This window comes from Salvia hispanica, chromosome 2, assembly GCF_029641045.1.
Source record: "Salvia hispanica isolate PSC_SH4W2 chromosome 2, Shi_PSC_v1, whole genome shotgun sequence".
In the NCBI taxonomy this organism is placed as follows: Eukaryota; Viridiplantae; Streptophyta; class Magnoliopsida; order Lamiales; family Lamiaceae; genus Salvia; species Salvia hispanica.
Genome location: NC_142693.1, coordinates 25,641,848 through 25,669,733, shown reverse-complemented (window position 1 = coordinate 25,669,733; position 27,886 = coordinate 25,641,848). Strand labels below are relative to the sequence as shown.

Genomic DNA, 27,886 nt, shown 5'->3' with positions numbered 1-27,886 from the left:
TCTAATATGTTCAATATTTTTATTGGCTATACAATGTTAAAGGATGTATTCCATCAAATTCCTTGATTTTTTTATAAATAAAATTACAAAAAGAAAAAAACTCAGAAATTAGAATTTATTGTGCATGTATAGGGAAATATCATTGCTATTCGAAACAAGTACAATAATATCATAACATCAATAACATAAATTACAATAGAGAAAGATAAGATAATACATGTGCATAGGTCCTCACTAACATAGGAATATGATAAAACCATGCAACTTTATTGCTAGAGATACTAAAATCCAGATACCCCCAATTATGTGCAAAGAAAAAAACTTCTTTCCCCATTATCTCATGATTGAACGAAGCCTTTCGAAGAAAAAGAGAATGACAGAGATGCATCCGAGCTGCCTAAAGTAACATAGATAGATTTTTTTATTTAACCTCCACGGCCACGTCCGTGTCCCGATCCGGATCCCGAACCGGACCCGGACCCACTTCCATACCCGGATCCACTCCCGGAGGCACCCCCGCCTCCGCCACCTCCACCACCACCTCCTCCTCCACCACCGCCTCCGCCACCGCTCTTCCCACCTCCACTCCCATACCCACTCCCGCTCCCGCTCCCGTACCCGGACCCGCTCCCCGAGCCACCAGCCGAGCCACCACCGCCCCCGCCACCGCCGCCCTGACCACCTCCCCCGCCGCCACCGCCTCCTTTCCCTCCCCCTCCACCCGACCCATACCCGGACCCGTATCCCGACCCATACCCGGACCCATATCCTGACCCGGAACCACTAGCACCTCCGCCGCCACTACCCCCTCCTCCGCCGCCGCCACTACCGCCGCCTCCGCCGCCGGCATTCCCATAATACTCCCCGTCGTCGTCATAGCCTCCGTATCCCGAGCCACTCCCCGAGCCATATCCCGAACCATACCCCGACCCCGAACCACCGTCCGAGCCTCCTCCCCCACCACCACCACCTCCCTCACCGCCGCCACCGCCTCCGCCGCCGGCCTTAATGCTTTTCCCGAGCCTAGCTCCAATTGCAATGTCCACAAACAACATTACTAACAATGCCGCAGCTAAAACATTGGAATTGCGTGCCATTTTTTTGAAAAATAGCACAATTTGTAAGAAACAATGATTTTTTTGTGAGCTCTTGTAATTAAGAGTTTGTAATTGTTTTTTTTTTAATGATGATGAATTACGTTGAGGCATGAGCCCTATTTATAGGAGTGGGAAATTTTACTTTTCGAAAAGTTGCATGGGTTTCTAGTATCTTCTTTCGATCGAATTTAATTATTTATTTATTGACATATTGAGGAAATTATTAACGTGTGTGATGAGATAGTGACGTAGGTGGGTGGTGCGGTGGTGGTAGACTCTGACAAATTTTTATATAATTAAATTAAATTAAATTTTAGGTGAAAACAAATTTTATACCATTTTTTTTTCAAAATTCATAATGTTTATTAGTAATACACCTAGAATACAAATTGATTTTTGAGTATTTTCGTAGTTTTATTTTCGACATGTGACATGTAAATTAATTACTGTGTTATCAGATAAAATCTTAGCTAATGATCTCTATTATCTCTTGAGATCATTTTCATTATGGTGGAAATTGATGAAAAGATTACTTTAAATGTTGAGGATTTGTTTCCTTGTTTATTTATATGCTGATTCACTTTCCTAGATTAGAGTGCGTAAGAGTCCTATAAATAGCTCTTCTTAGAAGAGCTAGATATCTGAAAAAATAAAGTGTATTCGGACGGTATGAACGTACGTAGGCCTCTTCGGAGGATTGTTCTTCTTTTATATTAAATTTCAGTTCTTGTTTTACTTTCGCCTTTCACTCCATATCATTTACACACCCACCTAAATAATTTGAAATAATATTGGCCTCCAATATTTTATGCAAAATTATATACTACTAATTATTTTTTTAGTTGATCCCGCCTTTTGACCATGAGGCCAAAAGCAATTCAATGAAATGCTTCAAATTCAAGTATCACACTTGAGTTTTTTCTTCCCTTTTACAAATAGATAAGAAAGATTCATAGTTGTAATAATAACTTTAATACCAATGGTTACTTTGATTCATAACAAATGTAACACTTCTAAATGAGACATGAATCAGTTCTGGTTCAGATGGGATCCAAGTTGGCTGTTTCATAAGTGAATCATAACTCTGGTTTGTTAATTTATTAGTAATTTAGATTCGGGTATGAATTGGATTCGAGCTAGTTGTTTCGTAAATGAGTTATGAATTAAGTTTGGTTCAGATTCGGGTTTGGAATTGGATCAACATGTTTAGTTCAAATTGAGACGAGGTCAAGGTCCGGGGTTGGGGTTGGGGTTGGGGTCAGGGTCGGATCCGGGCTGATCCAACCCGTACGTAACATGTGGTTGCACGTAGTGAAGTGTTTGATTTTGAATTTTGTACCCACAAACCAAAAGGGATTCCCACTTAAATTCTTTCACATCTGATTTTGACTATAGCACTCCAAAGCTACATTATACTACTCCATAAATCTTCCTTTTTCACCATATTTAAATTTTTATATCCATGACCCACCAAAAAGAAATAGAAATGATAAAATGGAAAATCTTATATTTCTAGAAGCTTTTTTACTACTCATGGTAACTTGTAAAGCATATACATATTTCTTAGGATAAATAGTTCTAGGAAATATTTATAAAATTTGGTCAAATTCATCCTTAATTTTTCACTTAAAAAATCATAAAATTTGAATTTATTAGCGGTTATTCTTCATAAGAAAATACGGTTGTCGAACTCTTCGGTGGTAGCGACCATGTATGACTTCCCAGATGTCATACCATATACTATATACATTTTCACCAAAAATTGTCTTCATATATGATTACGAATGAATCCAAAAAACATGAATTTTTCGACTGATTTTTAAAGACGTTGAACTTACAACACAAGCCACACAGCTTGCCAAATTGCAAATCGGAATTGGTAGATATAAACTTGAACTTTTAAGAAAATTTTAAACCTCATAAAATGTAGTACTCCCTATCTATTCATATCATGCGTTGGTATTGTGACACATGACATTTCTTGATGGACATATATGTACGAAATTAAGTTCACATATATAATCATTGTATAAGTTGATTTTCATTGATTAAATTGCAATATGTTAGTGTAATATTTTTTTTGTCAAATAAATATTATCTCAAAAGGTCAATGCCTCGTACTAGTAAAGCAACGTGGATGGTCATCAATCTAAGAATTATCTTTGATAGTGGTAAGACTTTTTTACAATTTCTTGTTTTTATGCGTATCCAAATCAAGCCACATTTTTATTATCCACCAATAAAAAATTAACCAATGGACTTTGTGTTTACGTACCAAAAAAGCTATGTTTATTAGAGAGAAATGATTATATTTATTTTCACCAATGTGATTATAAATATTAATGACAATAGTTATTGGGACTAAATTATTCATATATACTCTTTTTGTAATTATTTGATGATTTGTATGTTTTTGTATAAATTGGCGCATGCCAAGTAAAAGCATATCCAAAAAAATATATATTAATTTAATATCAATAGTATTATTCGGCATCTAGACCTAATTATTGAATTGAAAACGATAAAGAGTTATCACCAAATATATCATGTTCTTATCCCATAAAAATATATACATATAGGGATGTATTCAAATACTTTTCATATCTTTTATCCCTTTTCCTTCTTAATCCTAGCCCCACAATTTTGTCATCTGACGGTTAGATTAGTGCCACGTGTCATTTAATAATGCACATTTTCATTCTAATAATGCACGGCGGCTAATAATGCAACATTATAGACTAATAATGCACATTTTCATTCTAATAATGCACAGTGGCTAATAATGCAACATTATAGACTAATAATGCATTGATCACAACCATCCAATGAGGAGTGATCAATGTTTAACTAATTTTAAGTGTATAACTAGAGAACAAATCTCAGCCACACATCTTAATACTCTAAATTAATCTTATGGCTTAACTATTTTTATATATTTTAATTAAAAAGTAATTAACAAGGGCATTTTTGGAAACCATAATCTATGGGAGATTCACGCTTCATCCAGATTCACACAAAATCATCCAGATTTCGGCGACGCTCTCCTCCGCTCCGCCACCGATAAACCTCCATGCTCGCGCCTCACCTTCTCGTGCTCCTCTTCCATCTCCTACAACTTCATCTCCATCTACGCATCACCAGCGTCTTGCGCAACAATAAGAGAATCCTCTTCTTCCTCGACGGAGTCCATCGCTTCAATATGGCGCAACAAAACTTATGCAGATTTGCTACAATCTCCATCGCTCACGCTCTTGTTCATTGTTCAACAATCACATCTTGCAAAATCTTCATCTCAAGAGCTGATTTCCTCATCTAAATTGTCGATTTCACGAACTGCTATATCACTTTTCATCGCAAGAGCTGATTTCTCCATCGTCAGTTGTTAATTTCACGATCTGCTATATCAATTTTCATAGCAGAGCTGATTTCTCCATCTCTAATAGTCGATTTCATGATATGCTAATTTAGTATTTCATCGCAAGAGTTGATTTTTCTATCTCATAAATTTGTGAGACGATCAAAGATGGTGCACTGTAAGACAAAATTGGTTCACTTTACCTTCATTACAATTCACTCGTATAAATGCATATGAAGCATTTGTTGATGTTAGTATATAATGAAATATGTTTTGAGTGCTTAAACATGTAATCACAATATACTACACTATAAAGACAATACACTTCACTCTAAAGACAGTATACTTCACTATAAAACCCATACAAAATCGTACACACAATATACTTCACTATAAAGTCAATACAGCTCACTAAAATACGATATACTACTTCATTATAAACATGCATCACAAACATTTCACTCTAAGCACATTTTACTTTACCAAAATGATAAATTAGTGCACTATATGCATGGATCACAAACACTTTACTCTAGCCATTGCATACTTGACTCTAGCCATTTTAGTGAAGTATATTAAACATATAGTGATATATATTGTGCATATAGTGAAGTGTGTTTTGAATGCCTTAGAGTGTACTGATTTTCCATTTTAGTGAAGTATATTGAGTATATAGTGATGTATATTGTGCACATAGTGAAGTATATTCTGCATGCGTTGTAGTGTACTGTTTTTTCATTTCAATGTAGTACATTGAGCATATAGTGATGTATATTGTGCATAGTGTACTGTTTTTCCAATTTAGTGAAGTATATTTGAGCATATAGTGATGTATATTGTGCATATAGTGAAGTATATTCTGCATGCGTTGTAGTGTACTGTTTTTTCATTTCAGTGAAGTATATTGAGCATATAGTGATGAATATTGTGCATATAGTGAAGTATGTTCTGCATGCCTTAAAGTGTACTGTTTCCATTTTAGTGAAGTATATTGAGCATATAGTGATGTATATTGAGCATATAGTGAAGTATATTCTGCATGTGTTAGTGTACTGTTTTTTCATTTCAGTGAAGTATACTGAGCATATAGTGAAGTATGTTTTGCATGCCTTATAATGTACTTTTTTCCATTTTAGTGAAGTATGTTCTGCATTCCTTATACTATGAACCAAATATTAATGTAAAATATGAACAAACTATTTAATGTAAATGAACTAATAAATTTTACAGTGAACAAAAGAGACACATGTTATGAATTATATCACTTTGTACAATTGTTCATGAAATTTGTTGAAGTTCGCCATCATTTTTTCCACATCTATGTCCATATGTCTACTACAATCTTCAATCATAGAAGCCAAAGTTTCATTCATGATTTGCTTCTGCTGTTCTATGTCTTTCTCTCCGTCTTTCATTAAGTATACCTGCAATTTTCGAAAATGTTAATAACATCATTCGTTATAAAGGCAAAACAATTCATTGTAAACAATATATACATCACTATTAGCATAAAACACTTCACTATAAACACAATATACTTGATTCAAATGCCAAAATGGTAAACTCACAATATACTTCACTATAAACACAATATACTTCACTCTAACACTAGAATACTTCACTCTAAGCATGTTTTAATTCACTGAAATGGAAAAACAAAGCACTTTAAGCATGGGTGACAAACACTTCACTCTAACCATGAAATACTTTACTTTAAGCACATTTTACTTCACTGAAATGATAAAATAGTACTCCCTCCGTCCCACAAAAGATGTCACACTTGTGGGACGGCACGGGATTTTAGGAGGTTTTGTTTTGTGTGTTAAATGGAGAGAGAAAATATAATTTTTATATTTATGTGAGAGAGAAATTTTTCCAAAAAGGGAAATGTGACATTTTTTGCGGGACAAACTAAAAAGGAAAGTGTGACATCTTTTGTGGGACGGAGGGAGTACTCTATAAGCATAGATCATAAACACTTCACTCTAAGCATGAAATACTTCACTGTAAGCACGTTTCATTTCATTGAAATGAAAAAATAGTGCACTATAACAGTGAAGTGAAAAAATAGTGCACTATAACCATGTATCACAAACACTTCACTTTAACCATTGAATACTTCACTCTAACCACTTTTTACTTCACTGAAATAAAAAAAACTGAGCAATATGAGCATGGATCGAAAACACTTCCCTCTAAGCATGGAATACTTCACTCTAAGCACGTTTTACTTAACTGAAATGAAAAAATAGTACACTATTAGCATGTATCACAAACACTTCACTCTAAGCATGAAATACTTCACTTTAAGTACGTTTTACTTCACTGAAATGATAAAATAGTGCATTATAATCATGGATCACAAACACTTCACTCTAACCATTAAATACTTCACTCTAAACGCGTTTTACTTCACTGATATAAAAAAACTGAGCAATATAAGCATGAATCGAAAACACTTCACTCTAAGCATGGAATACTTCACTCTAAACACGTTTTACTTCACTAAAATGAAAAAATAGTGCACTATTAGCATGTATCGCAAACACTTCACTTTAAGCACGTTTTACTTCACTAAAATGATAAAATAGTGCATTATAATCATGGATCACAAACATTTCACTCTAACCATTAAATACTTCACTCTAAACACGTTTTACATCACTGAAAAGAAAAAACAGAGCAATATAAGCATGGATCACAAACACTTCACTCTAAGCATGAAATACTTCACTCTAAGCACGTTTTATTTCACTAAAATGAAAAAACAGAGCAATATAAGCATGGATCACAAACATTTCACTATAACCATGGAATACTTCACTAAAATGAAAAACAGAGCAATATAAATTAATGATGCATCATATACTTTACTATAACCATAATTTGATTCACTGTGAAACATAATATGACTCCATGTAGAGTTAATATACTTCATTCATATGTCAAAATAGTATACTCACGTTTCTACATTTTAGTTCATTGTAAACTGAAATGAATAAGCATAATATGACTCCATTGTCAACCTGAAATGCAAATAAAATCGGTAAAATGAATCGTTCCTATAATAAATATGTCGACGAACATACGTTTACGAATTGAAGGCATTAAGTATGCTGAATGAAGGCAACGACGGAATGAGCAACCAAAAGGAGGCGACAACAAAGTGAATCAAATGAACTTTAGGCGCAGCTGAAGAAGGCGGCGGCGGCGGCGACATAAAGTTGTCGTTTATGAGTGAGAATTGGTTGAGAATTCGAGCAGAAGAGAGAAATCGGTGCAGAGTCGATGAAGAATTCAAGCGAAAGCGAAGAATTGATGGAGAATTTGAGCAAAAGAGGGGGATCGGTGGAGAATCGATGGAGAATTTGAGCAGAAGAGATAGCGGGCAGAAGAAAATTAATCTAAATGAGAGGAATTCAAGTTCTAATCACAACTTTGTTTGTTAAATGACTATTTTACCCTGCCTTTATATAGTGAACTAATTCTTGCTTATAGTGAAGTAATTTTTTGGACCAATTTTCAAATCATATGCTGAATTTCAACCCTTGATTTCTTAATCTTGTGGTTGAAATTTGTTCTCTAGTTATACACTTAAGGGGAGCTTGCCCTATATCACTACTATATATATATATATATATATAGAGTCCTATTATCCACAAATCCACTCTTAATGACCGAACCACCGAACCTTACCAAATTAGGGCTTTTAGATCTAGTTTTTTATGGATAAGATACATAAATTTATAAATTATTTTCGCCTTCATCACGAGCCTATTTTAATTCATCTGAAGGTAAATAAGTCATACTAATATGTTACGAAGATTTAACTTCGTTTCAGAATATATTACTTCATTCTAGTAGGTTTTTACTTCATTCTTGTAGGTTTTTACTTCATTCCAGTACGTAAATGTGGTTTCGCCGTCGCGTGCCGTTCTTTCTCTCTACAATATCTATCACCAACGCCATGGCGCTAATATGGTTTAATAAACACATGGAATAATGTAATAAATTATTGGAATGAAGTATGTGTAGAAGCATTTGAAGTCCTACGGGAATGAAGTAAAAATCTTATCCAATGAAGTAATAACGTTTCTGAATGAAGTAATAAACTCACTTGAATAAATTGCATTTTTAAATGTTAATCAAGCAAAAACCCACGTCAATGAATTTGAATGAAGCATATGTTGAATCATTTCAAAACCTATTGGAAGCAAGTAAAAACATGTTGTAGTTTCAAGGTATTACGTACAGAATGAAGTAATAAACCTATCTAATGAAGTAAAATGGGCTTGTAATGAAGCCGAAAAAATTTTCACAGCAGCACATCTCATAAAAAAAACTAGATATAATGGCCTAGATTTGGTCTCTAGTTCGGTCTTTAAAATTGGTTCGACATTGATCACAACTATATATATATATATAGGGGAGTGATCAAAACAAGTATGTGCTTAAATCAAGAAATGCAGCCCAAATCTTGACCCTAGGATTAGATGATCTAATGGTCAATAATTAACCAAAAATACGGAAGGTCATAATTAAGCATTTTTAGGTCATATTATAAGATTTGGGTTTATGTCATGTTAAGATCATTTTAGGTCATGCTTTGTTAGCATGACCTAAAAATAAACTAACTATGACCTAAAAATGCCCTACGTATGACCGCGTTCTGCGTTTTTGTATTTAAATCTGGTCTTCATAGATCAAAACCCTATATATATATATATATATATATATATAGGGATGTGATCATATCATAACCCATATTTATGGTGATAACCTAATAACCCTCATTTTATGGACGAAAAATATCATTTTATGGAACAGAATATCATTTTATGCAATAAAAGTATCATTTTATGCATGCTGAAAAAATATTATTTTATCGCGTATAAATATCATTTTTAGTAAAAATGATACTTTTGACCCATAAAATGATAGGGTTATTAAGTTATCACATAAATATGAGTTATGATATGATTGCACCCCTATATATATATATATATCGTGTTCTTATCATTTTCCTCAACCGATGCGTATAAAATAATTATACTAGTTTCATAAATTAAACCACAATTGTAAAAAATAATAAGTGGTGTCTAGTCTTATACTAACAAAACTATATGGCCATGTTTGATTGTCAGGATTCTGTCTGGGATAGTAATCTGATTCCTTAAATTTTAAATTCTTGTGTTTGTTTTGGTTTTTAATCAAACTGGGAAAGTAATCAGAATACGAGAACAAGGAAAGTTAGTACAACTTTCCAGGATTCTGAGTCCTAACTTTTCTTAGGTATTCTTTTTCCCAGTTTTAGGATTCTTACATATTTAAGCAATATAATATAGTTTTAATAATAATAATAACATAATAATAGTAATAATAATAATAATAATTACAATATTTTAAAAATAATTTAAAATTATAAATTGTACTTAATTTCACTATATAATTAAAATAAAATTATATAATTTAAATCTTATAATAAATAATAACTATTATATTTTATAAATTAATAATTAATCAATAAAGTCATAGTGAAATTTTAATTTATAAAATTTATTTAAGTATAATATTCGTAAATATTATAATTATAATATAATAATTATAATATAATATAATAATTATTATATTTATTATTATAATAAATGAGTACTATAATACTCCATGTAGCTATTATTATAATTATATTAATATATATTATGATGGATAATTCATATTTAAACTATCCATCATAATAATCAATATAATTATTATTATTTGTAATTAATTATTTATTAAATTTTTTTACATTATTTTTTTTATAAATAAAATAATAATAAATATATTTTTAGCTTGATATTTAAATTAAATATACATTTAAAATTTTGATATTTTCCAAACACAAGAAAGTAAAGTTACTAGGAATCATATTCTCGGGATTCATTTTCCCAGGAATCATTTTCCTTGCCAACTTTACTTTCCCGTCAACCAAACATGGCTTAAAGTCTTCTAATATGGGAATTTCCGATGAATTTTTAAGGAAAACAAAATCAAAATCATAGTACTCATCTAATCCGAGGATTTGATGTGAATTTCAATTCAAAGAAAAATAAAATCATATATAATCGAACTGACAAATAAATTCATAATACGAAACAAATATAGAATCATAATCGATCTGACAAATAAATTCAAGGATTTCGAATTTTGCACCACTCACTCCTCCCTCTCCTCACTCATACACACCAACCAAAATTCCTTGTCTAGAATGTGAGTAGGTTAGTGGGGCTTTCTTTCGTAAGCATGCTTTTGTTCATAAGTGAAAAAGGTATTGGGTTTTGGTATGAGTCTTCTATGTATGACAAATGTCTTCTCCAATTCCAAGTTTTATTTGTGTGGCCACATGCCTCTCTCTACCCATGCTTACTTGCACTTTACAGTTGGTAAATGCCATACATATATCTCTATATTATTATACAAATATGATTTCATATTGTGTACACATTATATGATTTTGATGTCACCCACCGATAAAAAAAAGTGTCACCCACCGCTCGATCGCCTATAAATTTTGCATAGATTAATTTCAAGGTTAATTATTCTTGGGCAGAAAATGATAAAAAATCAATTATTTAAGAATAACAAATGATACAATGGTAATGATCGAAATTTCAAGTCATCACAGTTGGTATTTTTTTTTATGCGTACGTACGATATATATTCTATGGCGCTCCCACGACTAATTACCCCTTATCTATATGTAAAATTTCCATGTTCGTCCCATTCATTTGTCTTTAACATTGTCTCGAAGATAGAAAATCTGCTTCTCTATTTGACATTGTCTCGAACATTGTCTTTAACATTCTCTATTTGGATCCGCAACTACTATCGTACTCATATAACTGTATGAATATTGATTATAGAGTATATTTTATGTACACATTGTGATTTTGATGTTAACCACCAATGTATCGGCTTTAAATTTGAAGTTGAAATCAATTATAGTGGAATTCTTTGTCACACCATTATTAATTAATATAAGCATTTATGTGTTGATAGTATTTATCGAAATTGTTATTGCGCGTTTTCGATTAGTTCATTTCATTCATTGGGCAAATCAAATAAGGTCAAAATTGACAATTATTTGATCAATGTTTTGACATGTCTTAATCATATCTCTAATTGCGTGTGAATTTTTCTAAGTGTATTTGTTTATTGGTCATGGATAAACACATAGTTCGTAAATATACTAATTAATTATATGCAATATATAATTCATGACACGTTTTTTTCCTTCGTACAATTTTTTAGTCTTAATATTCATAATTTTTTCATTCAAATATTATGTTAAGTCTATCGTATTCAAATCAATTGATAATACGTTTTTCTGCTATCAAATACATTTGTTTTTCAGTAAAGTTCACAAAATCTGAATATGTTTTGTGAATTAACTTTGAATATAACCTTAGTAACAAACAACGTATATAGACAAATTTTTTGTATTGATCTAAAAATAAATAAATAAAATATTGTTTTTATTTTTTTATTTTTACTGTAGCCCAACTCACGAAGCTATATCGCAACAAGCCCAAACAATTAAACTGGACTAGGTTAATGAATGTCTTCCAAACTAGTAGGCTTGGCCCAATTGTTTTTAATATTAGCAATCCTTATTAACATTATTACTATGCAATAATATTGGATTTGGCAACAAAAATTATGATAATACAATAAAATAGGCCATTGGGCTTAACTTCAGATGCCAAAAGTGCAAAAGATAAAATAAAATTTTATAACAAATGGACTGTCATATATTGAGCTTTTTTTTCTTAATTAATTTTGGGCGTATATATTTTAAACAGGATTATATAATAATACTAGTTTGTTTTGTCAAGACAACGATAGCCCTTATTTCAGCTATATACACGGAGTACTATTTTCAATCGAGAAAATTATGAATTTTGAATTTGTTTGCAATTATCCTATAATGAAATTTTCGGTGAATATCTATCCGATACGACAATTGTAAAATTATAAATGAATATCATTGTTGGCGAGTTTAACGATATTATTAATTCAAATAAAACAAAGTTATTTAGTTAAAAAAAAGAGTAAATGCCAAAATTAGTCTTGAACATATGCTCATTTTATCATTTTGATCCTAAACTTTATCTTTTGAATTTTTTGGTCATGTACATATCAAATCGGATAACAATTGATCCTCCGTTAACAATTTCGTTAATATTTAACGGTCAACAATATTAATCACAATTTTGAACAATTACCAACTCCTAGTCATAACCACCCCCCTCAATTGCTAGAACTGCTAGTCCATCCCCACCCCCCTCCCCCGACCGCTGCCACCTCCGCACCTTCACCGTCTAGGATCAATATTCTAATTTAATTAAAATTTCGTTGATTGTCCGTTGACCGTTAATATTTAACAAAATTGTTAATGGATGACCAATTGTGATTCGATTTGAAATATACAAGATAAAAAAATTCAAAAAATAAAATTTAGGACCAAAATAATAAAATAGACATATGTCAGGATCAATTTTGACATGTATTCTTAAAACAAATACTACTGCTGCGAACAATATTACCATAATAAATCTAACTTTAAAAATTGAGAATCAGTTCACCCTAATTATACTCTTTACGATTTGCTATTTATACCCTTCTCCATATAAACTACGACGATACGTCGTCGGTTTCGCCACTGTCAATCTCCAAAACCCTAAACCCTCCCAGCTCAAGAGATTCTCTCCCATGGCGGTAAGCTCCTCTCCCAATTCTCTGTATTGATTGTGTGTTTGCGTATGTATATTCAGATCTAACCGTTCATGAAATGGAAGGCTAGAAAAAATAACGAAGAGGGCAAAAATCGGGGGGAGGGGTGGATTAAGTGTCTTTGGAATTTCCGTTTTCTTCTTCAGTTTTGTATGCTTACGATGTTTCGTTTTCATTTTTCTGATGAATAGCGTATTAATATACGAGATTGGGGATTGGTTTGAATTCTAGCTGTTGTGAAGAGAAGGCGACAATTCATGGGTTTCTGAAAATGCAGTGTGATTGAGCTGCTTAATTGAGTTAAATTATGAGCTGATTGAGTTTCTGCTCTCTGTTTGAAATGATTACATTTTTTGTTTAATTTTTTTGCCTTTGGAAAGCTCATTGTGTTTGACATTGAGGAGTTTTAACCCCAGCTGAACAATCAACTCGCCGATGTTAATGTTGTCTTTCGTTGCAGGCCGTATTTCGACTTATGGCTATTGAGTGGAAATGAGTTTACATCTTGCTTAGCACTGTTTTTTACTCCATACTTGATTTAGGTGATGTATGTATGTTTATACCTGTTCTTAAGTCGAGACTCTTTTAGGTTAATTATGCCCAAAATACTGTTTATTCCAGCTTGTATCGTAAACTCAGTATTTGTTCAGTTGCTTTAAAGATAAACCCCATGCCAAATTACTTGGTAGGAGTGAAAGACTGCCGATTTTCTTTTCGGGTTTTGTTTGCATCGTTCTTGGTTTCACCAAGTCAGCATTGGCTTGGTCCATTGTGTCAACTTGATATAATATGCATAGATATATCTGTGGTATGGGCATAATGATAAGTTTCCTGTTCTGAAATATTTTTGGTTGTTGCTTGCAGACTGTACCTGTTAACCCCAAGCCTTTCTTGAACAATTTGACTGGGAAGCCTGTCATGGTCAAACTCAAATGGGGAATGGAATACAAAGGTTACTAAAGTTTTAGGATTGATTTTTCTGATAATATGAATACCTCTTCATTACTCTTATCTTTTCTCCTTCGTATATTGAATATTCTGCATTCTTATATCACTGAGAAGAATAATTTTCTATTTCTGTTTGTCTTCCAGGTTTCCTCGTCTCTGTGGATTCATACATGAACTTGCAGGTACCTAGTACTGTATTAAAACGTCAACTTATAATTTGCTACAAATATTAACTCACAACAACAGTACTTGATACGGATTTGGATATGATGAGAAGTATGACAATTACCTAGCTTGTAGGTTATACTCTGTCATGAAAATGTATGTTCTGTTTTGTTGTGTGGAATGTTTCTGCAGTGGGAAGTGGGATCTTCCTTTCTCACCAGACAATTAGTAATTCCCTGCATAAATTCACTCCCCATCTAAATGAATGTGAATTTTGTTGGGCTAGTTTCTGCTTACATTTATTCCATGAAAAATTTGAAGCTTCACTGTTATAAACTTATGTTATGCAAGCATTATATGTTTTTTATTGAACGAGAGAAACTGAAAAAGGGTGGAATCTGTTGGTTATAGCCTGATAGTATATTATCCCATTGAGTGATTTACCTTAAAGCTGTCAAAATTGTTTGACAAATAGCTGTTTAATGCTCAATTATATGTTTTTGTAGCTTGCAAATGCTGAGGAATACATTGATGGGCAGTGCACTGGAAGCCTTGGAGAAATCTTGATCAGGTTTCATTCATCCTCTCCAATCACCTTCTAAGTTCTTAAGTACATACAGCATTTTTCGATGAAACTAGATTAATATACTCCAAACGAAAAGGATAACTACTATTCCTTCTCGCTTTTCATAGAATATACATCATAGAATACCGTGTCTCTTATCTTCTCACACAAGCATTTGCCACGGCTGGGCTTTAAAAAGCAATAGTAGTTCAGAGAAATATGGTTAGCTGATGAAATCTTTTTGGGCCATCTTGTGCAGATGCAATAATGTTCTGTATCTTCGCGGTGTGCCTGAGGATGAAGAGATTGAAGATGCTGACCGTGATTAGTCCGACCAATTGTATCATCGTATGCCTAATTGAACTGGTGTTTGATCTTGCACCTGCACTTCTCCTAAGTTTCTATCATTTGTGTAGTAGTTGTACTTGACATGCATTCTATCTTTGTTCATGTAAAATTTATGCACATGAGCTGTTGAAGTATTTTGTTTTAAATTTGTCTCAGATCAGTAAACAAAATTGAAAAAAAGACTTTGAATTTCGTTGGTGCATTAGGGTTCGTTATTATTCGGTTGAATTATTGGATAAAAATTTTATTTGACAATTTGAATTTTATTTTATGTGGAATTATGCAAAAACTTGCAATTTTGTGAAACTTAATTACCCCACTTTTGAAAATTAGAACACTACACACCTAATTTATGCGTATGCCCAAAGATCATGTTGGGAATGTAATAAAAGTAGAAAATTGCGTGTCGTGAGAAAAGTCCAATAAATTCGATTTCCTAATTTGTCCTTCATAATGTTTGTAATTTACATTTGTTTATAAGGAAAATAATATATTAATCAATTAAGTCATTGACATAATAACCAATTAACTAATTGATGTAATTGTTGAAGCCATATTTTTTTAATTAATCATAATTTGGAAATTATATTCATACTCTCAATAAGTAATAGAGAACATAAAATAAACTTATTATTATTTAATAATTACATTAAATTTTCTTATTATTAATTGATAATAATGTAATAATAATAATTATGGTTCATAGTAGTAATTTAAACATAATCCTCACAAATAAATAGGCCCAAAGGAGTAATTTGAATTATTCAAATTCCATAATCTAGCATTGTTTTAAAAGAAGCATGATTGTAATACATAATAAAATATTATTCTATATAAAAGAAACACATTTTCTAATTATTGTAGTACTACTATGTATGTAGATTGTTATGAATGATGATTCACATTTCCAAAATAAATTTTTCAGATATGAAGAAGATATAGAAATGAAACCATAATTAAAAGGAAAATTATTACCCAAAAGACAATTATAGCCATTTGACTTGCATCAAGTTATCAAATTCTTTTCTTATTGTTTAGAAAAAAAATCCCTCATCCATTAAAACCAGAGCTCAACCGCTTTGTAAATTTCGGTTTCGTCGGTGCCTCGATCTGCTCTATTTGTCCGGCTCGAGATCGGGCGATCTCAGCCGTCCGATCTCTCTCCTCTGCACGGATCCGATTTCCCTACCTCTCTCGTAAGGTTTCTGCCGGTTTCGAATTCTAATTTTTTTGATCAATTTCTGTTGTTTTTTGGCGGCATTTCATGCGATGAATTTTGCTTTATCGTTTTGATAATTGCGAATTGTTGAGCTATCATGTGCATTTTCGAAATCAGAATACCGGAAATGAGCGTCGATCATGAGAATTTTGAGATTGTTATATTTGATTTTGATTAGTGGCTGGATCTAATTAATCACAGTTGTAAGTGTGCTTTGGATTTTGATGACCGTGTATGAAGTTAGTCCAGCTGAGTGTGCTGGTTTGAAATCGAATTAGAGTCCGCAGCTGAATTGGAGTATTCCAATTACGACTGTACACTGCGAAATTGAGAAATTAGAGTTAACTTGCGATTGAAAACTTCGTGAAATTTGTTGATAATTAATCGAAGATCATTCATTTTCTTATATTGTTTGGAAAATGTAACCAATTTTACTATCTACTGAGTTATAGAATTGGCAAGCTGCATTTTTAGCCTCAGTACTAAATAGCTATACTTGCTTTCATTTTTCGGTTCTTAGTCTAGAAAAGATAGCTTATTATATCCGGCAATCAATTTGCTAAAATTATGTGCACTACTGTAAGTCTGTAACCAATGCTTGATTTTTCTCCGAACTTACAATTTTTCTGGTGTGGCAGGACACCTGCAATGGTAATGGACAATCAAAGTTGGTATTTGGATTTAAACCATGAACAGTGGGCAGCGCTACCGGTAGATGGCCAGCGGCCTCCTGCTCGGTACAAGGTGAAGTTACCTAGAAAATTGAACTCTCTGGACTTTCAACTGTCCTTTTCCTGGTTTAAAATTTTCTACCGCTTTCATTTAATCATTTTATTGAAAAAAGCTGCAAATTTGTAAACGTTGATTGCTATTTACAATATTTTTAATGCACTTTTTCCCTATATATATTTGTTCTTGCCTTACAGCATGCTGCAACAGTATTGGGAGAGAAGTTATACGTTATGGGTGGAAGCCGCAATGGTAGATACCTATCTGATATACAGGTATTGCTAACTCTTCGTTGCTTACAACTCATGAATTTTTGTTTAGGGCTTATGTTTTATTAATTTTTTTGGCATGAATTTAGGTGTTCGATCTGAAAAACTTGATGTGGTCAAGTATCAAACTGAACGTGGAAGCCAATGATGATAAAAGTACAGATGGTGCCAAACTTGGAGCTTTCCCAGCAACCTCGGGTCACAGCATGGTAATCAGTTTGGATTTTTCATCTTCTATGCATTTTATATGCCCTCCTCCTTACCATTCATCATGGAGTATTTTATAATTTTAGGCTGTGAGCCATGATAGTATTGAAGTGATATTAGTTTATCTTTTAATATATCTAATTGATCTATAGAGTTAATTTCCCATCTCCAGATTGTGTGGAATGGAAAACTTCTTCTTCTTGCTGGCCTCACAAAGGAGAGTGGTGACACCGTCGCAGGTTCGTTTTTAAGATCTATATGCTAAGCTCTTGATCATGCTGGACTAACATTTTTGTCTCTGTTTAATTTGTTTTTTTTTTCATCCTGTACTGACTCTTATGTCTTTTCTATATACTTTGTAGTGCGGTTCATTGATCTTGAATCATACACTTGCGGTGTTGTTGAGACCTTCGGAAATATTCCGGTAAATTGATTCTTTGATTTCTCATTAAAAGTTCCGTCTTCTTCATATTAGTTTTCCCTTCATCGACTAAATGTGCCCCTTGTTTGCTAATATGAGTCATGTGGATAAAACAAGGTTTATGTACATTAGTTTATAATTTTCTATAAAATGTTTTCTTGGGAGTTCGTTTTTCCCTCAAAGATGTCATTATTAAGTGTTCTTATGGTGTTTCATTAGGCAGCTCAGAGTGGACAATGTATGTATGTTTATTTTTCCTTCAGTGATGTAATTGTTAGGTATTATCATGATATTTCATTAGGTAGCTCGGAGTGGGCAGTCTGTTACACAGTTTGGCTCTAAAATAATCATGTTTGGTGGAGAAGATCGCCATAGACATTTACTAAATGATGTTCATGTTCTTGATTTGGAGACAAAAACATGGAGTGCTGTTGAGACCACGTACGCTACTTTATCTAATCAATGCGTTACTGTATCTACTCAAACTGCTGATCTCTATATACATTTCATCGATGAATTCCAATTAATATTTGTTTTTTACTTTGACAGACAGACACCTCCATCCCCTAGATTTGATCATGCAGCTGCTCTACATGCAGATCGCTATCTTTTCATATTCGGTGGATGCTCTCATTCAGTCTTTTACAATGACCTTCATGTGCTGGACTTAGAAACAGTGAGCCTACCTTCTTCTTTCCATTATGTTTCTATCCATGTTGATCCAGCCTCGGTAATGACATGCAAGCAAACTTTCCCAATTTTCCTTATAAGAAGTAATTAACTGAGTAAATAGAAATCCATATGCAAGTGAACCTTTAGCATATTGCTTCTTGGTTGAGTTTAGTTTTTCCTCCCAAGGAACTCCTTTTACTGTTTGGAAAGTCGTAAACTAAATCAGGTTGTGGCCAAGTGTTGCTCTGTGCTTTGCATACATGGAGTTTGTTTTCAAAACATTTCTATTTTTTTAATCATAAATGTTCATATGCCTATTTATTTGTTTCTTGTTACATTCAAATGATATCTTTTCTTGTTAAATGTATCTCCAAGTTCTGTTAGTTTACTGCATATTTTAGGACTACCAAACAAGAGTAATGGGAGAAATGATTTGAAACTCATGTGACTCGACTAATTTTGTTAATTGCATATGTTGTCCGAAACCATTGTGGGACTGAGTTACATATTTCTTCTTATTCCCACAAGGCAACTGTAGGTAATTTTTTGGATAATGGCGGATGAGGAAACTGCAACATGTCCACAATATTGGCTTTAAAAATTAATATAATAAAAAGATCCTTACTTATTTTTCTAGACCTTATGCAATAAACTAAAGGCATTGATTTGCAGGAGGGGTTAAGGTCCTGGGATTTGTTTTCTTGAGTTACCCGATTGTTACTTGCTAATAAGATGAATATTAAATGGACTGCAATTCTTTTATTGTAGATGGAATGGTCCAAACCACAGTTGCAGGGTGATGTGGTTGCTCCTAGGGCTGGTCATGCTGGTGTTGCAGTTGATGGAAATTGGTATATAGTTGGTGGTGGAGATAACAAAAGTGGTGGGTGAAATCTAATATAGGGTCGAGTTTTGTCATAACATTTCAATTTCCTTCTCACATTAGCCTGTGCTTTTGTTTTTCTATGAGTAGTTGTGAAACACACCATGTTTCTTGCAGGTGCCCTAGAGACCATTGTTATAAATATGTCAAAGCTTGCTGTATCTGTGGTTACTTCTGTGAAGGGAAGAGATCCACTAGCTAGTGAGGTACTTCACTGGCTGTGTGTATTTAATTTGTCATATTGTCATTTGAGTTGTACCTATAGATTACTGAACTGGTATTCAATATATTTATTGTTTGCATGAGATTTTAATGTGAAATATAAAAACAGGGTATCAGCATTGCATCTGCATCACTTGGGAGTGAGAGCGTGTTGATCACGTATGGTGGCTATAATGGGAAGTATCACAACGAGGTATTTTTTGTTATTGTACAAGTGTATCTACCTTCATACCAGGAGTGATTACAATTGGATCTTGGCTCATGCTTAAGATGTTGGTGAATTTGTCTATTTGTTTGTTTTACAATGAAGAGAAGTTCCATCTTTATATGCTAGAAGTATTTGTATTTTATGGGACATGTAAGTCTACCATGGGCCGTGGGGACACATTCTTTGGAAGTATGACGATAAAAATGATATATGAGAAAAATTAATTTATTTGTGTAGGAAATCTTTATGTGTAATGAGTGGGTGTTTTGGCAAAGCTCTGGAGTCTTGAAGCTTATATATCTTTAATCTTAGTAATTTCAGCATGTAAATGTTTTTGTAGAATGCAACTTCTGTCTGTGCAGTACGGCAGTACCCGAACAGCCTATAAGTAAAATATGACACTCTTTAGTATAATTACTTGTATGCTGTGAGGCTAGCTCTTTTCCTTCTCCCAGTTATCTTTGCTGTTGGGATACTTCTTCATATCTACCTTTTCTTTTAATCATTTAATTTACCTCTTTTGTTTTTTCAGTACTTTCACTTTCTTGTTTTCCTACTGCTTTAACTCAAACTAACCAGTAGGTTTGGTGTATCCTTTCGTGTATAGGTGTTTGCTCTGAGGGTCAAACCTAGGGATTATTTGCAACCTAAGATTTTGCAATCACCAGCAGCAGCAGCCGCCGCTGCTTCCGTTACTACTGCATATGCCTTGGCAAAACCTGAACTGTTGAATTTCAGTGAAAAAGAAGATTTGAATTCTAAGATAATCCCAGTGGATACCTCCCAGAAGGATATCTCAGCTGAAATTAACTCACTCAAAGAAGAAAAGAAGGCTTTGGAATTGTCACTTGCTGAGATAACAGCTGACAACTCTGCTATCAAGACAAAGATTGAAGAGATAAATGGAAATCATGCTGAGTTGTCCAAGGTTAGGTGCCAGAAAATTGTTTAAAACTCTTTGCATCATTGTTTCTGTAGAAAAAATATTTATCATCGGGAACTGGATGCAGGAATTACAGTCAGTGCAAGGACAGCTTGTTCAGGAGAGGTCAAGATGTGCCAACCTAGAGGTCATACAACTATCTGCCATCCTCTCTTCCTTTTTTTTGGGTCATGTCAACTCTGTTGAACTTGCCCCCATCTGCCGAGGATGACCAACTATGTTATGCTCTTTTGGAGTGAGTGATATAATAATTGTTCTGGCTGATTTCTGATATATCGATATCTTACGTCATTTCCAGGCACAAATAGCAGAGCTACAGAAGGTGCTTGAATCACTTCCATCATTAGAAGAGGAGGTTCAAGCACTTAGGATGGAAAAATCTGCACTTGAAAGTGATATGGAGCACGCAGAAGTCCAGAAGCAGCGATCTGGTGGTATTTGGAAGTGGGTTGCTGGATAAGCTAGTTGCTCGGAACAGATGAAGTTGCCAAGGGCAGTCGAGTCCACAAACGTGATGATTGTCCGACTGCAATCACTATGCTTGATGGAGTGAAATTTGAAGTACTTTTTCCCATTGTAGAATGTCTTCGCGTAGAAAACTATATATGAAATGAAATGGATTATCTTCACCCCATCCACGCAACGTTTGTTTCTCTTGAAATACTTTGGAACATCACAACCCTTGTCTTTTTGTAATTTTGGTGACTTTTAAACATTTAGATTCATTCATTTTGTCTTTACCTTCAATGTAAAACCTCCAAATAAAACGAATTTACAACATTATGTGCAGCTCGAATATACTATTGGAAGGTAGTTTGAACAGAGTTGAGCTGCTAGAACAACCTTTTTATTACAGATTTGGACATTGCAGTCTCTTTATTTTGGAGATAGTCTATTTATCAGATGTTACATGATATTTATATAGAAACACAATGACTCGATTTGAAAATTCAGATGAAGATTCCTCCCACTGTGAGTTCAGGATGCTTCTTAGCTACTTCATAATCTGGAGGGCATCTGTTGCTTACTCTGTGATATCAATTGCCTTCTCAGAATTTTGCCAGCAGCAGACCTCGGTATGGCACTGATGAAACTTACTCTCCTAATCGCTTTGTATGGCGCTACCTGCGAATTTTCGATATAGTTTCTGATTATTATAATCATGTTTCAGCAGAAGGGACGGAAGGGCTGGTCTCGTGAATACCTGGCTATTAATGAATTGGATGACTTGATCTTCTGTTAACTTATCAACTGCTGCTCTGACCACACACGCGACAGGTATTTGTCCTGCAGCTTCATCTTCAAGCCTGCACCATGTTCTTACCACGTTAGAATATTACATAAACACATGTATAGGTTATTCCGTATCTAGCATTTGCGCCTCTGCACTTCGTCTGTGTGTGTGTGTTTGTGTTTTGGGGATGGGGAAGGGGTCAATTGAAGGTATATGGAAACACACGGTATGACTGCTGCATCGATTATTTCGGGATGGCCTATTAGTATTGCTTCCAGCTCTGCTGGAGCCACCTGCATTATGGTAGAAGTTTAGTTATCTGAACTACACTCTTTTATTAGATGTTGGTCACCAAATAATACCTGATAACCATTGTGCTTGATCAATTCCTTGATCCTGTCGACTACATAAAGATATCCTTCATCATCGAAGTAACAAAGATCGCCTGTTTTGAGCCACCCGTCCGAATCAAAAGTTACAGCAGTTGCCTCCTCATTTCCCAAGTACTCTTTCATCACACTTGGGCTCTTTAGCCAGAGTTCTCCTTCCCTGAAAGGCGGAAGCGCCACCCCAGTCTCGGGGTCCACTACCTTGGCACTGAAATAGGGAAGCAGCCTTGCTGATGAGCCAGGGCGAGCCTTTGCCTCCTTATCAGTAGCAAAGTAAGTAGTAGCTCCGCAAGACTCTGTCAATCCGTAGCCTGGCCTAAGCTCAACCCATGGGAACTTCTTTCTGAACGCCTCAGCCACCTCGTTGCTCAGTGGCGCCGCTCCTGATCCCACTCGTCGCAAGGAAGTTAAGTCATGCCTTCTTGTATCATGCTTAACCAGACCAAGAATCACTGGTGGAACAGCAGGTATGTTGTTCACCTTGTATTTCTGAATAGCTTCAAGCATTGCTTGGAAATCGAATCTTTTCATTAGCACGACCGTGTTTCCCGTGCTGAACAATCCCAGCGCGAAAAATACTAGGCCGTAGATGTGGAATACAGGTATGAAACATAAGATCACATCATCACTGGCCTTGGATACTTGTGTAGACCATTTCATCATTGTCACAACTGAGATGAAGTTGGAATGAGTCAATACCACTCCTTTGCTGGTTCCGGTAGTCCCCGAAGAATACAAAATTGCTGCCGTATCAGACTGATTCGGCTTCGCCTCTGTAATCTCCAAAGCTTCACATTTCTCGATCAGCTCCTCAACAGAGAGATTACCGCCTCCTCCACCACGCGAAGTATGAAGAACAGGCACTCCAGCCGAAGACAGCTTGGAAATCTCCGAGGGCACAGCAATTGCTAGGATTGCACCCGAATCACGCACTTGCTTGATGATCTCCGCTTCAGTATTAACCGGATTAGCAGTGGTGACTACGGCACCAATGTAGAGCACAGCGAGACATATGATTGGATACAACAGCGAGTTAGGCGACAAGACGAATACCACATCGCCCTTCCTCACCCCGAGCCCGTGATGCAAACCAGCAGCCAGGCAGGTGATGGACCGGTGGAGCTGTGCATAGGTGATGCGGTGGCCGGTGTCGGAGTCGATGAGCGCAACGCGCCTCTCAGCCTCCTCCGGTGGAGGGAAATGAGACAGCACGTACGTGGCTATGTCGAGATTAGGCTGAGTCGGGATCTTTTGATGTTCGTCGAGATGAACCAACGAATGATAGATTCCAGTTTGAGAATCGAAACCACACTTCTTATCAAAGTGTAGAGAATTTTGTAGGGATTCTTCCTCCATAGTGGCCATTACCATTTGCCTCTTCTCACTCACTATGTTCTATGCCATTTTTTTCAATAATTTTCCCACATTTTGTATGATGTTTTTTTGTTAAATATTTATTACAACCATGTCGCATTCTGCTAGTTGCCGGCTATAACAAGGTGATGACAGCTTCGTATTTGCAAGATTCAGTTTTTATTCCTTTGGAATGTTGTCTTTGTCGAGAAAACGTCATCGTTTTTGTGTTGGACATTTTCAAGATCAGCATTTTTGCCGCCCAAACTTGTCTGGTTCTGTTTATCAGGAGTGACGTGTCACCACCCCATTGGCCGTATATCGATACCATAGCTGGCATCCTTAAACCAATGGAGGAGGGCCAGGTAGGATTGTAAGAACACAATCGATTTAAGATTCTTTAGGAGACAAAGGCCGTATGTGGTGTGCATTCGGCGATGATATGGTTTGCGCGGTGTGCCTTGATGACTGGCGAGGTCGGGCACTGACGGATTCACTGCGGCCGAATGATCCGGTCGAGGTTGAAGTGATGACCTAATGAGCTAAAACTTAAAAAATTATAAAATTTTCAACCTTTACCAACAATGTCAGGCCAATTCTAAAATTATAATCAGAAATTTTAATTATTTCTTTCTTATTATAAAGATAAAAGATTACAGTTGAAAATTTCTCTAGGCCTGCCATTGGTAATTAGCAATCTTCATTTCATAGTAGATCTTTATCAACTCATGTTTAGAATGCATTATTCTTTCTGCAATGGCAATTTCTTCGCTTCTGTTCTTCGTCTTGTTCATAATATTTGTTGACGGCCAATGCCTCGATCATCAAAAAAAGCTGTTACTTGACCTCAAGAGTGAATTATTGTTCAATTCTTCTATATCTAGAAAGTTAGTGACATGGAATCATACATATGATTGCTGCGAATGGGGCGGCGTTGAATGCGATGGTGCTGGCCGTGTTGTCAATTTGTGCCTCAACGGCGAGCACATATCCGGTGGATTTGGTGAGTCATCGGCCCTTTTCCGGTTGACATACTTGTCGGAGCTACGCCTCCGATGGAATGACTTCACCTTAAGTGAGATTCCTAACCAATTCCATCGTCTCACAAATCTGAGACACCTTGATTTGTCGCGATCCGGTTTCACGGGATCAATCCCCTCCACGATTTTTAACATAACAAGCCTAGTTTATCTAGACCTGTCAGGAAACTCCCTCACTGGTTCACTTCCTTCTTTTCGTTTGTGCAGCAAACTCGAAAGCATAGACCTTCGTGGGAATTTTTTAACGGGATCGCTTTCTCACTTGGATTTTGGAAGTCTTGCGAATCTTTCTTCTTTATTGTTAGACCGAAACTCATTGAACGGTAGCATTCCTCACCATCTCTTTCTCCTGTCTTCACTTAGTACTCTTACTCTATCCAACAACCAATTTAGTGGACAAATTGAAGAATTTCCCATCGTAAACGACCTTCTTTGGTTAGATTTGAGTGATAATAGGATAAGTGGTCGTCTTCCTATCTCGTTCTTCCGGTTTCAAAACATTTCCGTTCTCTTGCTTTCTAACAACTTGTTCAACGGCACTTTTCAACTGCAAATGATTCAGACTCTTTCAAAGCTTACAGAATTTTCTCTTTCTCACAACAACTTGTCAGTTGACACAACCAACTCAACCTCAAACTCCGATGGATCCCCCCAGTTTGTTACGTTGCACCTAGCATCCTGCAATCTGTATGAGTTTCCATATCTCGTAAACCAATCCTATTTGAAAAATTTGGACCTCTCGAACAATCACATTGGAGGGGATATTCCTGGTTGGATTTGGGAATCTGAAAAGAGCTATTTGAACCTTTCTTTTAATCTTTTGACAGGTCTGGAAAAGCCACACTACATCCCTGCTTCTGTTAGTTACTATATTATCTTGCTCTCAAACAATATGCTAACTGGAGCGATTCCAACCTTCATCTGCAATGCAACTTCACTTAGTGTTCTCGACTTGTCTTTCAATAACTTGAGTGGTAGCATACCTCCTTGTGTAATAAAGAAAAATCTCGTGCGTAAAGTGCTCAATCTAAAGGGAAACAAAATCAGTGGTGTTATCCCAGATCAATTTTCCAGTGAGTGTGGCCTACAAACCTTTGATGTTAGTAACAACAACTTAGGCGGGAAGGTTCCTATGTCTCTCGCAAATTGTAAGGACTTACTGGTGATGAATGTTGGAAACAACAACCTTGAGGGTAGTTTCCCTTGCATGCTACCGTTGAGCTTGCGCATCCTTCTTTTGCGCTCCAACAGATTCCATGGTAACTTGAGATGTAGTATGAGTTGGCCGGATCTTCAAATTCTGGATATATCTTCGAATAATTTCAGTGGGAATGTGAGTCTACTAAACTTCTCGAGTTTGCGAGGCATGATGCTACAGAGTCCTACACATCTCAGGCTCGACCGCTCAAAGTCTAATTTTTTAGGTGTTGATTACTTCCGAAATGAGGTGACATTAACTGTTAAAGGGATTGAGGTGAACCTTGTGAAGATTTGGCCTGACTTCACATCCGTTGATTTGTCTTCCAATCGTTTCGAAGGAGAAATACCAGATGCAATTGGCAAACTTAACTCACTCTATCTTCTCAACTTATCCCACAATGCTTTCACCGGGGCCATACCAAAATCATTTGGCGCCTTGACAGCGCTTGGGTCGCTCGACCTCTCTGCAAACCAGCTCAGAGGAAGCATACCGTGGGAGCTCACGAAACTCACATTCCTTTCAATCGTGAATGTATCTTACAATGATCTAATAGGGATGATCCCAACTGGCCGTCAGTTCCAAACATTTTCAGAAGAAATGTTCGAAGGAAACACAGGGTTGTGTGGTTTCCCACTCGACAGAAGTTGTAACAGCCCTCATGAACCCATTTCAACACCGTCAGAACCGAAAGATGAGGAGACTGAGTGGGAATATGTGTTTGTTGAGTTTGGTTACGTTGTGGGATTAGGAAGCATGGGTTGGATACTTTTATGCCAAAGGAGCTTCAGAGAAAGATACTATGAGAAGATAGAGGAGGTTGTTGACAAGATATTCTACGAGAGAGGAAGGAGAAGATGACATGGAAGAAGAATAAGTAGAAGAGCATAGAAGAGGAATGGTGTTAATTAGGAGATTTCATCAATGAGGTTGTGTTGTGCAATATGATTTTGTTTGGCATATGGTGTGTTGTTATGTTTCCTTTTCAACGTGTGTTTCTCGTTGTGCGCTCCGATTCTTTGTTGTACTATGTGTGACATTTGCAATTTTTTAAATAGATCAACGCAATTTAATGTTGGATTGTCTGTGCATACAATCAGGAAAAGTTTCTAGCATTGCTTAGAAATCGAATCTTTTCATTAGAACGATCGTGTTTGTTAGAGTGATGGCGAGTGTTTAATCAAGAACATGAAATATGCAAAACAATCAGTCACTCAGACATCTCTAATCTGATAAATAAGGAGTAACAGCCAACTCTAATCACAAACTCGACTTAACGAACAATCTCTGCAAGTGTTTGTCGTGCTGAACAATCCTTGCGTCGCTCAGCCTCCTCCAGTGGAGGAATATGAGACATTATGTGGCCATGTCAAGATTAGGCTGAGTTAGGATGTTCGTCGAGACGAACCAAGGAATGACAGCTTCCAGTTTGTTAATTGAAACCGCTCTTCTTATCAAAGACAAAAATTTTGTAGGGATACTTCATAGTGGCCACCATTAGTCTCTTACAAGATTTTTTCCACATTTTATATGATACTTGTTAAGACTAAGTCGCATTCGGCTAGTTTACGGTCATGGTTGATTCCTATGAGGTAAAAGGCTATCTTTTTGAGCTGTTCATTTGGTCAGATGCCGGCTACAACGAGGTG

The 27,886-nt window shown here is 35.4% G+C and overlaps 5 protein-coding genes across 9 annotated transcripts; 3 read left to right on the top strand and 2 right to left on the bottom strand.

Annotated features, from left to right (window-relative positions):
- Positions 1–101: 101 nt before the first annotated feature.
- Positions 102–1,201, bottom strand: LOC125216702 (uncharacterized). The gene has a single exon (XM_048118465.2). The coding sequence runs from the start codon at positions 1,095–1,097 to the stop codon at positions 426–428; it is 672 nt and encodes a 223-aa protein (XP_047974422.1). The 5' UTR covers positions 1,098–1,201; the 3' UTR covers positions 102–425.
- Positions 1,202–13,057: 11,856 nt separating this feature from the next.
- On the top strand, positions 13,058–15,396 carry RUXF (small nuclear ribonucleoprotein F). Of its 3 annotated transcripts, none has more exons than XM_089064158.1 (6): positions 13,129–13,209; positions 13,685–13,766; positions 14,089–14,176; positions 14,317–14,354; positions 14,844–14,908; positions 15,162–15,396. In XM_089064158.1, exons 3-6 carry the CDS (start codon positions 14,143–14,145, stop codon positions 15,229–15,231), a joined length of 207 nt encoding a protein of 68 aa, XP_088920284.1. In that variant the 5' UTR covers positions 13,129–13,209; positions 13,685–13,766; positions 14,089–14,142; the 3' UTR covers positions 15,232–15,396. The 3 variants fall into 3 exon arrangements, with proteins under 3 accessions (XP_047964896.1, XP_088920284.1, XP_088920285.1); XM_089064159.1 differs by having other exon boundaries at positions 13,685–13,771; XM_048108939.2 differs by lacking the exon at positions 13,685–13,766 and having other exon boundaries at positions 13,058–13,209.
- Positions 15,397–16,279: 883 nt separating this feature from the next.
- Positions 16,280–21,845, top strand: LOC125200596 (Galactose oxidase/kelch repeat superfamily protein). 3 transcript variants are annotated; one of them, XM_048098256.2, is made up of 14 exons: positions 16,280–16,446; positions 17,108–17,213; positions 17,396–17,473; positions 17,557–17,676; positions 17,847–17,913; positions 18,037–18,098; positions 18,397–18,536; positions 18,645–18,771; positions 19,536–19,650; positions 19,768–19,856; positions 19,982–20,065; positions 20,688–21,008; positions 21,091–21,150; positions 21,322–21,845. In XM_048098256.2, exons 2-14 carry the CDS (start codon positions 17,118–17,120, stop codon positions 21,481–21,483), a joined length of 1,521 nt encoding a protein of 506 aa, XP_047954213.1. In that variant the 5' UTR covers positions 16,280–16,446; positions 17,108–17,117; the 3' UTR covers positions 21,484–21,845. The 3 variants fall into 3 exon arrangements, with proteins under 3 accessions (XP_047954213.1, XP_047954214.1, XP_088920850.1); XM_048098257.2 differs by having other exon boundaries at positions 16,280–16,451; XM_089064724.1 differs by lacking the exon at positions 16,280–16,446 and adding an exon at positions 16,654–16,672.
- A 129-nt stretch (positions 21,846–21,974) lies between these two features.
- LOC125200595 (beta-phenylalanine coenzyme A ligase-like) lies at positions 21,975–24,059 on the bottom strand. Its single transcript, XM_048098255.2, has 4 exons — positions 22,620–24,059; positions 22,483–22,550; positions 22,228–22,330; positions 21,975–22,148 (listed from the first exon to the last, which is right to left on the bottom strand). The coding sequence occupies exons 1-4, from the start codon at positions 24,015–24,017 to the stop codon at positions 22,023–22,025; spliced, it is 1,695 nt and encodes a 564-aa protein (XP_047954212.1). The 5' UTR covers positions 24,018–24,059; the 3' UTR covers positions 21,975–22,022.
- A 616-nt stretch (positions 24,060–24,675) lies between these two features.
- Positions 24,676–27,866, top strand: LOC125190504 (receptor like protein 27-like). Its single transcript, XM_048087829.2, has one exon. The coding sequence runs from the start codon at positions 24,756–24,758 to the stop codon at positions 27,096–27,098; it is 2,343 nt and encodes a 780-aa protein (XP_047943786.1). The 5' UTR covers positions 24,676–24,755; the 3' UTR covers positions 27,099–27,866.
- The last annotated feature ends 20 nt before the right edge of the window (positions 27,867–27,886 follow it).

What these genes read in the sequence shown, in the direction of transcription:
- LOC125200595 (XM_048098255.2), bottom strand. Translation starts at nt 24,017, where the DNA reads ATGGTAATGGCCACTATGGAGGAAGAATCCCTACAAAATTCTCTACAC. An exon ending in TCAAGCACAATGGTTATCAG is followed by an intron (nt 22,551 to 22,619) that starts GTATTATTTGGT and finishes ACCATAATGCAG; the next exon opens with GTGGCTCCAGCAGAGCTGGA. An exon ending in ATCGATGCAGCAGTCATACC is followed by an intron (nt 22,331 to 22,482) that starts GTGTGTTTCCAT and finishes AACATGGTGCAG; the next exon opens with GCTTGAAGATGAAGCTGCAG.
- LOC125216702 (XM_048118465.2), bottom strand. Translation starts at nt 1,097, where the DNA reads ATGGCACGCAATTCCAATGTTTTAGCTGCGGCATTGTTAGTAATGTTG.
- LOC125190504 (XM_048087829.2), top strand. Translation starts at nt 24,756, where the DNA reads ATGGCAATTTCTTCGCTTCTGTTCTTCGTCTTGTTCATAATATTTGTT.
- RUXF (XM_048108939.2), top strand. An exon ending in ATGGGGAATGGAATACAAAG is followed by an intron (nt 14,177 to 14,316) that starts GTTACTAAAGTT and finishes TTTGTCTTCCAG; the next exon opens with GTTTCCTCGTCTCTGTGGAT. An exon ending in ATTCATACATGAACTTGCAG is followed by an intron (nt 14,355 to 14,843) that starts GTACCTAGTACT and finishes ATGTTTTTGTAG; the next exon opens with CTTGCAAATGCTGAGGAATA.
- LOC125200596 (XM_048098256.2), top strand. Translation starts at nt 17,118, where the DNA reads ATGGTAATGGACAATCAAAGTTGGTATTTGGATTTAAACCATGAACAG. An exon ending in TGGTGGAGATAACAAAAGTG is followed by an intron (nt 19,651 to 19,767) that starts GTGGGTGAAATC and finishes TGTTTCTTGCAG; the next exon opens with GTGCCCTAGAGACCATTGTT. An exon ending in ATGGGAAGTATCACAACGAG is followed by an intron (nt 20,066 to 20,687) that starts GTATTTTTTGTT and finishes TTTCGTGTATAG; the next exon opens with GTGTTTGCTCTGAGGGTCAA.